General features: G+C 50.4%; 1 protein-coding gene and 1 long non-coding RNA gene across 7 annotated transcripts in view; one reads left to right on the top strand and one right to left on the bottom strand.

Moving 5' to 3' along the window:
- The window catches only part of RPTOR (regulatory associated protein of MTOR complex 1), a 444,673-nt gene that overhangs the window by 367,380 nt on the left and 61,325 nt on the right, over positions 1-15,968 (top strand). For all 6 annotated transcript variants that reach the window (XM_064270591.1, XM_064270592.1, XM_064270594.1 and 3 more), the window contains 2 exons: positions 443-601; positions 12,929-13,047. In XM_064270591.1, the coding sequence (XP_064126661.1) occupies positions 443-601; positions 12,929-13,047 (278 nt within the window). The remainder of the gene's footprint in view (positions 1-442; positions 602-12,928; positions 13,048-15,968) is intronic.
- LOC135228061 (uncharacterized) lies at positions 4,875-14,648 on the bottom strand. The gene is made up of 5 exons (XR_010318266.1): positions 13,877-14,648; positions 9,833-9,917; positions 8,038-8,312; positions 7,379-7,472; positions 4,875-5,562 (listed from the first exon to the last, which is right to left on the bottom strand). It is a non-coding gene; the product is annotated as an uncharacterized LOC135228061 (long non-coding RNA).

The following is a 15,968-nucleotide window of genomic DNA, read 5'->3' as shown; positions in this document are numbered from 1 at the left end:
CTCTGGTCTGAAGTTCTCTTTCCAGACATGGGCGTACCACAGCAGTGGTTCCCTTACACACTGGCGGGAGTGAGCACAGTCCCACTAGAGGGCAGGCAACCTGCTCTTCTGAGAGCCAGGGGACCAGTGAGCGTGTGTGTGTGTGAGCGTACGGTGTGTGTGAGTGTGCATTTGTGTGTGTGTGCAAGTGGGTGTGTGGGTGTGAGTATATGCCTGTGAGTGCATGTGCATGAATGTGGGTGTGAGCGAGTGTGCATGCATGTGTGAATTTGGCAGGTGTGAGTGTATATACGTGTTTATGTGTGCACATGTGTACGTGTGCATGTGAGTCTGTATGTCTGTTTACTTTATGGAAGAAAACACGTGTTTCTGCTATAGGCCGTTAGTTGTAGTGCCCAGAGGTAATCTCCGGCCCCTGACCATCCCGGTCGTGTCTCCACAGCCGGCAGCTCAGTGGCCTTCTCGCCCGGGAACCTGAGCACCAGCAGCAGCACCAGCAGCACCCTGGGCAGCCCCGAGAACGAGGAGTACATCCTGTCCTTTGAGACCATCGACAAGATGCGGCGCGTCAGCTCCTACTCCTCCCTCAACTCTCTCATCGGTGAGTCGCTCCTGAGGGCCGTCTAAGCTCCGCCGAGCCCTCTCCAGCCCATGAGACAACACGGGCCCAAGTTGTGGTCAGGTAATGGGAGCCGAGACCTCTCCCTTGGGAAAGAAGGAGGAACGTTTGCTGGAGGCAACAGAGGAGGGAGGAACACCTCGCCATGGGAGGCGTGGGAGTTTCCATCACCTGTGTGTACGTGGGTGTTTGCTGATGGCCCCAGGGATGCCGGGCTGGTCAGAAAAGCTATCAGACCTCTGTTGGCCCTCCTGCTGGACAGAGTTCTTGGTGTGCTGGAACTCCTGGCAGGGTATGACAGCAGTTCTCACCAGGGACGGTTCTGCCGCCAGGAGACATTCAGCAATGTCCAGAGGTACTTTCGGTTGTCACAGTGGGGGGAGTTGATTACTGGCATCAAATGAGTGGAGACCAGGGATGCTGCTCAGCCCGTTACGGTGCACGGGGTAGCTCCCACCACAGGGAACACTCTGGCCACAAATGGTGACAGTGTGAGAAACCCTGGAGCGCTCTCCTGTGACCTGTGTCCTCCTGAAACCAGCTTCTTTGCCCACTTTTATGTTTGTCTTCACACACGTGGCTGTGAGTTCTGTCAGTCACTTTCACACCTGAGTAGTGACATGTTGTCTGACTCAGCCACAGTCTCACAATCTCATTATCCATTCTCTCCCGATGGGCAGGCAGGCCATTTCCCTCTTTTCTTTTTCTTCTATATCTTCCTTGTTCTACAAGCACGCTCAGGGTTTGGCCCCACCCCTCTGCGTTCTGTCTCAGACCTCACCCCCTTGCTGACTGCACCCCAGCTCTGTGGGCTCCTGGACTCAAGCGCATCCCTCAGTGCCGGCACCGCTGCCCATTCTGCCTAGAAAGCCTTCTCTCAGACTTTTCACAGCTTCCACCTCAATTCAGGATTCACTGTTACAGAGAAGCCTTCCCGGCCCCAATCTAGAGCAGTTCTCCCCAAGCATTCTCTGGCCTCTTCTCTGGCTTTGTCTTCCTTCAGAGAACTCCCTGCACCTGACTCATTATACATTGACTTGTGTGTTTCGTCCAGTACTGTCTCACTCGACTGGAATGCAAGAACCATAAGGGCAGAACTTTGTCAAAAAACTATAGGCTTTCCTCCCCTGCCCAAACCCAGGGCCTAATACACAGTAGGTGCTTAATCAATACAGATGACAGAGCCACAGTGACCATCCTTCAGCGTGGGGGCCTCCAGCAGGTTCAGCTGGGAGTAACATTGCCACGTAGTAGCTGTATGCACCATCTACATCACTGGGCGCCACCATGGGGCCCTGCCAGGTGACTGGCCAGCCTGTTCTCATGCCCGTCAGCACCTGCTGCTCCGTCTGGCAATCAAACAACAATTCTGAATGAGTCTCAATTCTGTCCCCACACGCTGGGTGCCCCAGCTATCCAGTCTACAAGGCCGGAATGGCTGCAGCTGCTGAGCCCCAGCCTTAGTTCATTTTGTCTTCAAAACCGTCTTGGCTGTTCCTAGACTTTTCTCTGCTACATAAATTTGATCGTCAGCTTACCTGTTTCCACAGCCGCCTTATTAGGATTTTGTTTGGAATTGCACTGAATTTGTAGATTCATTTAGAAAAATTTGCTTCTTTGCAATATTGAGTCTCCCCATCCCTGAACATGGTATATCTTCCCATTTATTTAACAGTTCTTTTTTGGGTTTAATGTTTTTCAATATAATTTTATAACTTTCTTCATAAAGGTCACAGCATCTTATTTTAGATTTAATTTGAAGTTGTTGTTAGTTGCTGTCAGTTCACTTTGACCCATGGCAACCCCATGTACAACAGAACAAAACACTGCCAGGTCTCAGACTATCTTCATAATCACCAGCGTGCTTAAGTCCATTGTTGCCCTCCAACCTAGGGGGCTCATCTTCCAAGACTATACCAGACAGCGTTCTTTTGTGATCCCTAGGGTTTTCATAGGCTGATTTTCAGAAGTAGATCACCAGGCCTTTCTTCCTAGTTTGTCTTAGTCTGGAAGCTCTGCTGAAACCTGTCCACCAGGGGTGACCCTGTTGGTATTTGAAATACCAGTGACATAGCTTCCAGCATCACAGCAACACTCACACCACCACAGCACAACAAACTGATAGACAGGTGTTGGAATTTGAGGTACCTTCTAGTTTTTGCAATTTTAAATGTTTTGTTTTTTAACCATTTGTTGCTGGCAGAGAGGAATACAGGTAGACATCTTTGTTTTATTCCTGAGAGTAAAGGAAACACATCTAATTTACCACTTTTAAATACGATGTTTGCTGTAATTCTTTTGTTAGATACCCTCTCTCAGTTTGTAAAAATTCCCTTCTATTCCAGTTGGTTAAGAATTTTTATCTTTTGTAAATGGAAATTCTCATTCCTACTTTCTAGTTGGTGAAGTTTTTTTTTGTTTTGTTTTCCCCATAAATAAAACAAATTAAATGAATTTCATTGAATGTTTCCCCTACATCTCTTGTCATGATCACATGGTTTTGCCTCTTTAATCTATTACTGCAATAAATTACATTTTTAGAATTTCTTATGCTAAACCATCTTTGCATCCCTGGATAAGCCCAACAATTCTCTTTAACGTTGATGGGTTAAATTTGCTAATTTTTTATTTAGAATGTTTCCTATCTATATTCATAAATAAATTGGTCAATAATTTCTCTTTCTTACACTAGCCTTGTCTGGCTTAGATGTCTAAATTTAGCCTAATAAAATTAGTTAAGGAGTGTCTTGGCTATCTAGGGCTGCTGTAACAGAAATGCCACAAGTGGATGGCTTTATTAAACAGAAATTTATTCTTTCATAGTCTAGGAGGCTAGAAGTCTGAATTCAGGGTCAGCTCCAGGGGAAGTCTTTCCCTGTCGGTTCTGGGGGAAGGTCCTTGTCATCCTTGTCATCAGTCTTCCCCTGGTCTAGGAGCTTCTCAGCACAGGGGCACTGGGTCCAAAGGACGTACTGTTCTCCTGGCTCTTGTTTCTTGGTGGTATGAGGTCCCCCATCTCTCTGCTCACTTTTCTCTTTTATATCTCAAAAGAGATTGACTCAAAATACAACCTAATCTTGTAGATTGAGTCATCTACTTCAGCTAAATTTCTGCCTTTATTTCCATGAAGTTGTTCAGAGTACCCTCCTCATTTTTTTCATCTCTGCTGTCTCTGTAGATAGCCCCGTTCTTATTCCTGTTATTATTTATTTGCTTTTTCTCCTTTCTCTAGATTAGTGTTACAAGACATTTATTAGGGTTTTTTTAGTGTTTCCAGGTTCCAATTTCTGGCTTTGTTGACTCACTTCATTATCGTATCTTTGTTTTATGCTTCGTTGATTCTTTCTCTGTTTTCTTTAGGTCTGCTCTCTTGTCCGGAGTTGAAAAATAAAAATAGATTATGAACTTTCAGCCTTCCTTCCTTTCTAATATGAATATTTAAATCTGTAAGTTTCCCTCTCAGTACTGCATATACATCCATCCGTCAAGCTCTGATAGAAGATATTTTCATGAATGTTCAGTTCTAGTGATTTTGTTTCCATTACGATTCCTTTGCCTTAGAATTCAAGCTCTCTCTTTGCATCACTAATGGTGTGAGCTATTGTTGACTTGTAGGTGATGTAAGGGAGGGGGTGGTTCAAAACATGCTTACCAGAGGGGTCCGTGTTTGTGCAGCAGACAGCCGACACCCGCTCAAATGACCCCTTCATGGTTAGGCTGTTTGGTTGTAGCGTGAGGGCCTGGCTGGCTGTTCCCGTGGCAACCACGTGGATGGAATGCAGGATGAAAGTTGGCCCTCAGGCCCTCCAGGGTAGTGAGAACTGGAAGTGGGATTTTGGTTCACCAAACACACGCATACGTACACACACGCACACACACATTCGCATGCTCATACACATTTACTCACACACGCACACACTTGCATACACACACACATAGACATACACACATTCACATATACACAGACACACACTTGCATACACACGTACATGCACACACATATACACATGCAAGCACACAGCCACATTCATGCATGCACACGTACACGTGCCTGCACACACATACACATTCACACACATGTGCACATACACACCATGTGACTTAGCACAGAAGTAGTAACTTGCACATTCACACTGGGAAACAGTACTGCCATTTTGTGTGTTCGCTGGTTTATCCCAAGCGTCCAGAAGGGACAGAGTCAGCCGCTTGGTAAACACTGAGAGAACGAACACAGGTGCTGCGCTCACCAGTCAGATAGTTTCCGCACGCTCCTTTGTGTTTGTGTTGCACTAGAACATATGTTTTTTGTAGAATAAATGTTACATACAGTGGCTGCATTCCCAAGCTAGCCCACAAGAGTCTTTTGAAGCCATATGTCTGTATGAATCTAATGTCTATGATGAAAAAAGTGGTTTAAATAATAGAAATTTGTAGTATCCTGTTTCCGTTACTCATTTCTTCCCTGGCCCTGTCCCAGCTCCTGTGAGTAACTCCCCACCTGTCTCCACCAGGTCAGCTCTACCCGTGCACCCCTCTCCCGCCAGTTCCTGTGCACTGAAGCTGAGGGGTCGGCCGGCCCATCTGTAAAAGTAAACATTTTGGCTTCACGGGTGGTGCGGTGTCTGTCCCACCCGCTCAGCTTTGCTGCTGGAGCTCAAGAGCAGCCACACACAACACGTAAACAGACATACACAGCATGTTCCAATAAAGCTTTTTCATGGACACTGAGATTTGAATTCCGTATAATTTTCTAGTCACTAAATAGTATTCTTCTATAGATTTTTTTCAAAGCACTTGAAAATGTGGACACTGCGCTTGGCTTATGGGCTGTATAGCAGCAGGCAGCAGTGGGCTGAATCTCGCCCTGACTACAGTTTGCCAATAAGATCCACGAGCCGGCCTATGGAGCTCACCTCACTGCACCTCCAATCCACAGGGACACCCTGAAAATGAAATGGAACTCTCAGATTCATTTGTTCATTCAGCAAATATTTTGTAAGCTCCCCCAGGGAGCAGACATCGGGAATACCATGGGGAAGGAGACAAAGGCCACAAACAAGGAAACACGTGGTGGCAGGTGCGAAGCTGGCATGTCCCCTCCCCAAAGAGCGCTCAGCCATTCTCACCTCAGCCATGAGAACTGTGGTGTGCACAGGTCCTCGGGCCCAAGAGCCAGATGTCATCCTTAACACCCCTTTCCCCCACACCAGCCATCATCCAGTCGTGGCAGCTCTGCCTCCAGGATCCCCTCCCCAGGCCCTTCCCCAGCCCCGCTGCACTACTCAAGCAGTAGCCTCCTGGCTCCCTACTCCCTCCTGCCTTCCTCAGTGTGGCTAGCTGTGTCCTCACTGCTTCTAAGGAAACGGAAGAAGCGACACCACGCAGCAGCACCGCCCTTGACCATCTGAGCACCTGCCTGGCAGGCATTGTCCATTCACACCTGTGACCCTCTGTTCACACCTGTGGCTCCCTGTCTGTTCACACCTATAGCCCTCTGTCTATTCACACCTGTAGCCCTCTGTTCACGCCTGTGGTCCCCTGTTTGTTCACACCTGTGGCCCCCTGTCCATTCACACCTGTGGCCCTTTCTTCACACCTGTGGCCCTCTGTTCACACTTGTGGGCACCTGTCTTCACACCTGTGGCCCTCCGTTCACACCTGTGGCCCTTTGTTCACACCTGTAGCCCTCTGTTGGGAGGCACGGCAGGCCGAATCAGGAAAAGAGCCAGAAGGCGCTGGGCCTGTGCACTCAGGGGCACCAGGCTCCTCAAAGGATGGAGCTGCAGGCCCAGAAATGCTGGTGCTGTACGCAATTGGGCCTCCCTGAAGAACCCTGTCCGGAAGGCCTGTTTCCTGCTGTTTTTCTCGTTATCTCTGTATTTTTTTAATACCACAGGCAAGTCTCCCTTCCTCCAGTGACGGCTACGGAAGGGTCAAGGCCACGGTATTTCAAAGCTGACTTGTTGAGATGGGGTGCTGCGTGTCTGAGCATGTACAGGTGTCTGAGCATGTGCATGTGACCTGCCCCAGGTCTCAGCCACTCGGAGCAGAGTGAGGCCAGAGAGCTGCATGGAGGACGCTGTTGGAACACAGGCTCTTGTCTTTGATGCATAAATGTCATTTTTGCCCTCAATACTGGGTGGGAAAACCAGTCTGTAAATTAGAAGAGCACCCCAGCCAAGGGGAAAGAAAGCAGTTAGATTTTGTCTCTGTGAGTAAGCGACCAAGCTCAGGGTTTTCTCTGCCTCTCCGTTCTGTCCTCTTCACCTTTCTCCAGAGGATTAGACCTGCGTCACTGATGCCTTCTTTTCTCACAGACTCTGACACCTGCAGAAAACTGTGTTTCATGTGTATGTCACTCAAGTCTTAGAAAGCTTGAGGGGAAAGTTTCCAAATGAGCCAGAGCTCAGGAAGGAAAATTAAGAAAACAAAGTAGCTGTACTCCAGAGTCAGCCCCATCCGTGTTCCATCAAACAGCGCTCACGTCCACTGGAAACGAGAGTACTTATGGGAGTGTTTAAAATTCATAACCTGCGCAGAACCCCGTGGCTTTCATTATTCGCCTGATTAAAGCCAGTTTTTTCTTTCATTTCAGCCAGAGAACATCAGTCCGTTACCCCCTTTTACTGAATATTGCCAAAGAGGTTTTCAAAGCCATGGCAACCTGGAAGACCCATTTGTTCACCTCTCCCCACAGACCGCTCCCCGCTGTACCCCTACCCGGGCCCCTGTCCCTGCCGTGCCTCCCCAAGCGCTCACCTGCCATTCTTGTCTCCCCTGCTGGAGGGAAGCCCCCTCGGAAAGAGATCTTGATTTTCTCTGGTCTTCCTGGATCCCGGTACTGAGGACGGTGCTTGGGACACAGTAAATGTTTGTAAAGCTTAATCCTGGTTCTCCCTGTTTCCTCACATTCCAGAATGTTCTCTGACCTCTCCCTCCCTTGATTCTCACTCAGTCGTCTGGCCTGACTTCCACCTGGATCCCCAAATCAGTTCTTTACAGCCCCCCCACCGTCCAGGTCTCCCCACCCAGCACCCGTGGACTTCCACCCCAAGTCCCGCTCTTTGCTGACCCAGCTTATAGACCTCAGCAAGGCTTCTCCAGTAGCAGCTGGCGCCTTCGTGAGCTACATTTCCTGCAGGCCAGGGTCCACTCTGTGGCCTTTCATTCTAGGCCTCCCAAGAGCCGACTGTCAACCTCCCCTCCCATGCACCCCACCTGCCTAGAGTGTCCCCAGCGGCTGCTGGCCCCGAGTGAGCAGCCTGGGTGCCACTGTCTCTGTACCCCCACACACTGTGTCCCCTTCCCGCTCATCAAGGCTCTGCCCAGTGCAAGCCCAGGACAGGCCAGGCCTACCATAGAGCCACTGACAGCAGAGCCTCCCGACCCATCAGGTTGCATAACATTGCAGACCTCACCCGGCCATCAGAACATAAAGGTGCTGTCCTTTTGCCCGGGCTCCTGGCCGATTCCGTTGCTGTTCAACCCACGTTGATGCTACGGACCAGGGCGTAGGGTAGTAGGGTAGTATCTCTCTCTCTCTTCCTTCTTCTTTTTCCGGCATCACGAAGTACTCAGAGAGGAGTGCTTGGCCGGCGCTCGCCACAGGCCCCCGGTTGTGAGCCGTGAGGTCTGGGAGCTGTGTATAGGGTGGAGGAGGGCCTGGCGTCTGGCTTTGCCAACAGCAGAGGAGCTAGGAAAGCAAAATGTTGGATCACCAAGAAGACAGACAGGTAGTGTCGTTGCCAAAGGCGCTGCCCAAGTTCTGAAGGGAAGCCTTTACAACCCGTTTACCTGATTTCTTCTTGTTGGAAAAGGGTGGTGAGAAAACCAACAGCATTGTTTTCCGATGCCACAAGATTGATTATGTTTTTGTAGCAAAAATCTTGATTAAAGGCCATCGTAAAGGGTTTGTTGTGGTGATACAGAGGACGCTTACTGGAGAGATTACGCGAAGCTCGTTGGGTGCTGTAATCTGACAGTCTCTGTTCTTGGGAGCAGTTGGGCCCTCTCGGTGCTGGATGGGACCCCCGCCCCTCCTGACACACCACCTCATGCACCTGCTGACACACCACCCCACGCCCTCCTGACACACCACCCCACGCCCTCCTGACACACCACCCCACGGCCCTCCTGACACGCCACCCCACGCCCCTCCTGACACGTCACCCCACGCACCTCCTGACACGCCACCCCACGCCCTCCTGACACACCACTCCACACCCCTCCTGACACGCCATCCCACACACCTCCTGACACGCCACCGCACGCCCCTCCTGACACGCCATCCCACACACCTCGTGACGTGCCACCCCTGCCCCTCCTGACACACCACCCCACGCCCCTCCTGACATAACACTCCACACCCTCCTGACACAGCACTCCACGCTCTCCTGACATACCACCTCATGCACCTGCTGACGTAACACCCCACGTCCTCCTGACACACCACCCCACGCCCCTTCTGACACGCCATCCCACACACCTTCTGACATGCCACCCCCTGCCCCTCCTGACACACCACCCCACACCCTCCTGACACACCACCCCACGCCCTCCTGACACACCACCTCATGCACCTGCTGACGTAACACCCCACGTCCTCCTGACACACCACCCCACGCCCCTCCTGACACGCCATCCCACGCACCTCCTGGCACACCACCCCACGGCCCTCCCGACACACCATCCCACGCCCCTCCTGACACACCACTCCACGCACCTCCTGGCACACCACCCCCTGGCTCTCCTGACACGCCATCCCACACCCCTCCTGGCACACCACTCCACGCACTTCCTGGCACACCACCCCCTGCCCCTCCTGACACACCACCCCACACCCCTCCTGGCATGTGCACCACCCCACACCCCTCCTGCCGTGTGCACCACCCCATACCCCTCCTGGCATGTGCACCACCCTGGGTCTCGCTCAGTCTGCCTTTAGGTTGTCAGAAGCACGTCTCTCACCTAGTCACTCCTGCCCCTTGCCCCGCCGGTGTATGTGTCTCCTCCCCTCCCACCCGTGTTTTATGACTTGGGGCCATCACTCTCCCCACACAGTCCACTGCTGCCACGGAAGCTTCTAGAAGGTCCCTGGGCATGTGGAGGGTGTGAGCAGCCCAGTCACAGGGAGGGCCAAGCAGCCGCTCCCCGAGTCTATATTTCCCCATGAGGACTTCTCCCGGTATGCGATGAGGAGGGACCACACCTCACCTTCACGGGCCACGTCTCTGAGGGAGGCACTCTTCCTTCTTATGCACCGTGAGTTGTGAATTTCTTCCTGCCACCTCCCTACTCGCTAAAAGAAACGAAACGTGGTCATTGCCTGGTGTCCCACTGTGGCTCAGAGCACAGCCCAGCTACATCAGCGGGCATCAGCTAGGAGAGAAGAGCTGGTTTCAGGACACTCCCACAGAGGCACTGGACTACTCTTTCCATCTCTGTGGTCCTTGGTCACAAACCTAGACAGGACCGCAGAGCCGTGGGCCTGAGAGCTGAAAGGTTTGTTCTGTTTCTACAGTAGAGCAGTGGGAGTACGGTGTGGTGTTTGAGTTTGGATTATTGATGCTGGCACGGAGCCGCCCAAGACCACGGCGGGTGTGCGTCATGCTTCCTCTGCCTCAGGTCCACATCCTAAGCCACACCTGCCCGACCACTCTTGGCCTGGGCTGCATCACAAACAGCAGTGCCCAGCTGTGACCGGAACATGTGTGTCCCTGCAGGGCGCATCTGGCTGTGGGACGTGAAGCCATCCTGGGCGGTATGGTGTGCCGACCCTTGGAGAGAGACCCCTGTAGAGCACAGCCCCTCAGTCATCCTGGTGTGGTCACCTGGCATGCAGTAGGTGTGAGCATCTCTTCTTGCACTGATGCCAGAGCTACGGTCCCAGTAAACAGGGTGGTAAAGTAACCAGCGGGGCTGTTGTGAGCACACCCAGACATGTATTTTCTGCACTGTGGCTACCTGGGGCGGGAGGCGTGCACAGGTGAGCAGAGCACATTGCTCTGCTGGTGGGCAGGGCATGGTCCATCGGTCACTGTTCAGACGTAAATATGGATGTCATGAGATGCCTGGAGGGGATGTGGTGGCCACCTGTTGTTCACAGGTAGCAGGTGAGCTAACGTGTGCTCCTGTGCGTACACACCCACGTAACTTCTCACCTGACTCATTCACTCTAAACTCTGTCCCGTCTCTTCTTTTGTTTCGAATATGTCACGTAAAACCCATCCTATTTGAACAGTCCTCATCGAGAAACATGTGTCCTCTGACGGCACTGCTAGCATTTAAATTCTTCGTAAACAGTAGGGGGATTTCAGTTTTATTGTTGTTAAGAGCCGTCAAGTTGATTTTTCACTCTTAGCAATCCTATGTCACAGAGTAGAACTGCCCCATAGGGTTTCCTAGGCTGTAATCTTTACAGAAGCAGATCGCCAGGTCTTTCTCCCGCAGACCCACTGGATGGGTTTCAACCACCGAGCTTTCAGTTAGCAGCTGAGCATTTAATACCTTTTGCGCCACCAGGACTCCTTCAGGTAACTCACTAGTAATTGGTTAATCCAATGGCACAGAGTCACGGTGTATTTGAATCCTTCTTTAATCCCTTTGTGTTGTTGAACAAGCACTTATTTTTCAACAAACATGTTGACCAGCTTCCCCCAAAGCAAAGAGGTACAGTTATGTGTGGCTGTCTTCCCATCAGCTTCGTGCGCCTGAAGGGAAGACCCCCTGCAGGCCCAGGGCAGAACCTGGCAGGTGTGGTGCCCCCGCGTCTACATGGGAATAAGGGGGGCCGTGGGGCCTCCAGTGCAGTCCCCGTCCTCCCACCAGCCTTTCATTCAGCTGCCCCTCTGCCTGAACTACCTCTCCTGTCCTTTGCCTGTCCCCATCCGATAGGGCACCCCTGCCCATGCCCCTGGGAACCACTTGGCCATGGCCTCTACCTTCCCCTTTGAGCACTGCTGTCCCCATCTGGTCTCTGCTTTGCAGGCACAGGCTTTACACACTTCTTCAAAAGTCCCATGGATTCCATCACCTCCATGTCCTAGCTCATTTGCCTTTCTGCCAGCCTGTTTCTCCCAGCACACTCTCCCGTAAGGCCTGCCCAGCCCCCTAGCATCCCAGTCCCACTCCTGACAGAGGAATCAGTCCCGCCAAGCACTGCATTTCCTAAGACAGTATGGGCCATGGAAGTGGCATCCTGTGCCGTGGCTGGAAGGTCACACGGGGTCGCTCAAATCCCTTGGCCTTCAGACTGGGGCAAAGTGCTCACAGGGCCTTACCTTCCTGCACCATAGTGCGAGAAGTGGTACTCACCTGTAGGACTGTCAAGGAATTAAATATAACCCACAGCCTTCACCGAGTGAAAAACCAAACCAAACCCGTTGTCATCCAGTCGGTTCCAACTCATGATGGCCCCATGGATTACAGAGTAGAACTGTTCGTAGGGTTTTCTTGGCTATAATCTTTACAGAAGCAGATCACCAAGGCTTTCTCCCATGGAGCCAGTGGATGGGTCCAAAGTGCCAACCTTTAGGTTAGCAGCCAATCCCAAAATGTTTGTGCCACCAGGGGCCTTTCACTGAGTGAGACCTTCAGTCATCATCACTTCCCTTTCTGTGCACAACTTATCGTGGTCATCTACTGATGTGTCTCAGTGCGCACTGCATCCCTCTGGGTTGTCTCTGCATCCTACCATGTGGCACAGGGCCTGGCGTGTGTACACACTTAGTCCATGTTCATTGGATGAGTTGGAAGATCCTTGAGGGCAAAGGTCATGTCATACACACCTTTTGTGATTTCCAGGGACCGCGACAGCACCAGTATGTGGCATGTAGACACGAAGAGTTCAGTGAGTAACAGGCACAGATGGCGTGCCATGAACATGGAATCAAGTGTGCATGGGCAACTTTCATCCAAGGCATGCCGTTGGAGGCCAGAATGACTCTTAGAAATCGAGGAGATAAAGTCAAATGCTACCCTTGGAGCTAGGTCCTACCTGCTCTCAGACAACAAAGGCATTTCATGTGGAAATCCTGCCCTTTGTTAACCCAGTTTCCCTCAGAGAAGGGTTCAGCCTCAGAAGATGACATCAGTGTGATCAAGCCTATTTATCAGCTGGGATCCTGAATCTCTGAAGGGCCCGTTACCAGAATAATAAGACCCTGGAAGTGTCTGCTCACCCAAACTCTTGAACGCATCATTTCCTGATAACACTGCTGAGTTTTCAGCACAGGAAACTACTTCAGAAACCATCAAAGTAGGAAGTGGCAGCTACTTTCTACTAAAACATCTCTCATTTTTCTTTCCTAGGAGTTTCTTTTAATAGTGTTTACACCCAAATTTGGAGAGTGTTACTGCACCTGGCTGCCGACCCATACCCAGACGTGTCAGATTTGGCTATGAAAGTCCTCAACAGCATCGCCTATAAGGTATGTGTGATGGGCTTCTCACCGAAACACTCAAATTTCTGGTTTTTCATCGTGAATATCCAAGGAAGGAACTCCAGGCACCTTCAGGCCTACGCCATGGTTTAAAAAACAAGTAAATAAAATCCACTTTGGGCAATTTTAGTCCAGGAATTTACAGGTTACCCTGAGCTGTACTTGTATGTACTTACCCATTTCAGGGCATCAGGCAATTAGGTAAGGGTTGTCATTCTTTCTCATGCCCCTTCTATCTGTGGGATCTGTAGTGACAGCCCCTCTTCCTTCCCTGATATTGGTAATTTATGCCTTCTCTTATTCATGGCTATTCTGGCCAAAGGAAACTTTTCAAAGAAACAGCTTTGGTTTCAAAAATTGTCTCTGTTGTTTGTCCTTATTTTAGTTTATTGATATCTGCTTTTATCTTTATTACTTCCCTTCTTCTGCTCACTCTGGATTTCATTTGATCTTCATCTGGTTTCTTAAGGTAGAAGCATAGGTCACTGATTTGCTCCTTTCTCCTTTGGGGACTGTAGACTATTCCCAGTCAATTTGGCCACCTGTCTCCTGGTGGCTTTTCCATGGACCCCACCCCCCCACCCCGTGTGAGCAGAAGAACACACAAAGACTCAGGGACCCCTCTCCTCAGGACTCTGTCCCACAAACCCCAGCCAGCTCACTTTCCTACACCCCCGTCTGTCTCTGAGCCCACTGAGACCATAGGCTCTGTCCAGCCCCTTCTCTCCACCACAGCTGGAACCTGCCTGGACGGTCCGCAGGCCATAAGCTGGGCATTCACTCATGTCCCTCTCTCAGTGGACACCGTCTGCATTACCTTTCATCCAGTGTCTGAAAGACATGTTTCCTGTAGGTTTTCTGGTTGTTTATAGCAGTTGAGCAGCTTACATGGCAGATAATCCTTCATGAATGAGACCAGGAATCATTCGTTACAGCATTAAGATTTCTTTCTGTAGCTTTTTGATAAAATTGCAAGCTTACAGAAAAGTTGCAAGAAGAATCCAGGGAAATATCATGGCATTTTACAGTGTGTCCAGTGTGCTCCCAGTCCTCCTCTGACCCCAACCCCAGGGAGGAACTGAGGAACTGTCCTCTCGCTGGCTTTCATCTGAGTCACATGATCCGTGGGAAGTACTTAGTGGGGTTTCAGCCCAGGTCTTTCAGTCCTGTTGTTGTTGTTGTTGTTGTTGGGTGCCATGTCAGTTTTCGACTCATAGCATTCCCATGTGACAGAGTAGAACTATCGCATAGGATTTCCTAGGCTGTAATCTTTATGGAAGCAGACTATCAGGTCTTTTCTCCCACAGAGCCACTGGGTGGGTTTCAACCGCCAACCTTTCGGCTAGGAGCTGAGTGCTTAACCACTGCACCACCAGGGCTCCTTAGACCATTGTTTTTCCCACATCGGTCACCGGGCACTCTCCATGCTCCCCATTGCTATTTCCTTGTTGGCACTAGCCTCCCATGTAGCCACAGGCCCTGCAGCCCCTACCTCCTTTTGCTGATGTCCTGTTTGCCTGGTATTTGATTCCTTCATTTAATTTATTCCTGTTGGTCTAGTTATGTCCTTTCCTGACTGATTAAAACCACCTCATTGTTTACGGCCGCTGCTTCCTTGGCTCGTGGTGATATCTCAAGCGGTAGTGACAGATAGCCACATTGTGTGCACAGTTTGAAATGCTGTGGTCACCAGTCTCCCTGTCCTCTTTAGAGAGCAGTAACAATAATGCAGAAGCAAGTTCTCAGGAGATGTGGCCACATGGACGGCACGCTGTCTCTGCAACCCGAGTCGTCGAGGCCTGAGCACATCTCCCCTCACCTCCTGCCCTGGGAGGACGGCCAGCTCGATGCTGACGGCTCGGCACTGCCACTGGCCAGCTCAAAACTATCCAGATTGATTAACCCCACACAGGCCTCCCCTCCCCAGCCAGCTACCCACTAGCCCACCTCCTTCCTCACTGTCTCTGTGACTGGTCGCAGAGCCGAGTGAACAATAATTCATCCTCAAAAGGTAGGAACCTTCTAGACTTTCTTTATGTGTTACTGGCCTATAGGAGATGAGCCAGCTTCAACTCATGGCAACCCCATGTGTGTCAGAGCAGAACTGTGCTCCATAGGGTTTTCAGTGGCTGATTTTGCAGAAGAAAATTGCCAGGCCTTTCTTCCGAGGTGCCTCTGGGTGGACTTGAACCTCCACCCTTTCAGTCAGCAGCTGAGTGCTTAACCATTTGTTCCATTATAAGAGACAGCCAGTCAGTTCAGTTAAATTAATCTCTTCATTGTTTAATAGAAAACTAAGAAATAGTTTTTCAATTAAGAATGGGAACAATTCAAAAATAAAACTTAATTTTTTTACTTAAATAATTTTTACAGTTTTATGTGAACATTAATGAATAGGTTAAGTTGTTAGAGATTTGTATTCAAACAAAGTAGAGACAGGCCAGTTCATGTCCTTTGCCCGAAAACCTCCTAGACACACAAAGCTCTCCAGGGCCTTTTCTTTGTCCGTGGAAGGACCGTGCAGCCTCCTGGCCTTGGGCCCATCCAGAGAACTCATAGCACAGCTGCAGCCAACACAGGTGTAGTTGGTTTGATCATCTCCTCCCACAATTAATTTAGTGTTCCGGTTATTTTGGTCGAGGTATTATGTATGAAGCTGATTTAAGTTTATTTTTCAGTGGCTTTTATATCTCTAACCTTGCTAAAAATCATCCTGAGTTATTTAAAAATGTAATCTCAATCCGTTATCATGAGATTTCACAGTAGTAGATTCCTGACTCTGAGCCTGCCCCGGGGTGTTAAACAGTTGCTCTTAGGAACCGCTCCCCAGCACTGAAGCCCAAACCCCACACTCTGTAGTCAGGGCCAGGCAGCTGCCCCCACAGACGTTGGTCCTTTGGGGTTGCGTG

This window comes from Loxodonta africana, chromosome 18 (assembly GCF_030014295.1).
Source record: "Loxodonta africana isolate mLoxAfr1 chromosome 18, mLoxAfr1.hap2, whole genome shotgun sequence".
In the NCBI taxonomy this organism is placed as follows: Eukaryota; Metazoa; Chordata; class Mammalia; order Proboscidea; family Elephantidae; genus Loxodonta; species Loxodonta africana.
The sequence above is the reverse complement of the archived record's forward strand: the minus strand, read 5'-3'. Positions and strand labels throughout refer to the sequence as shown.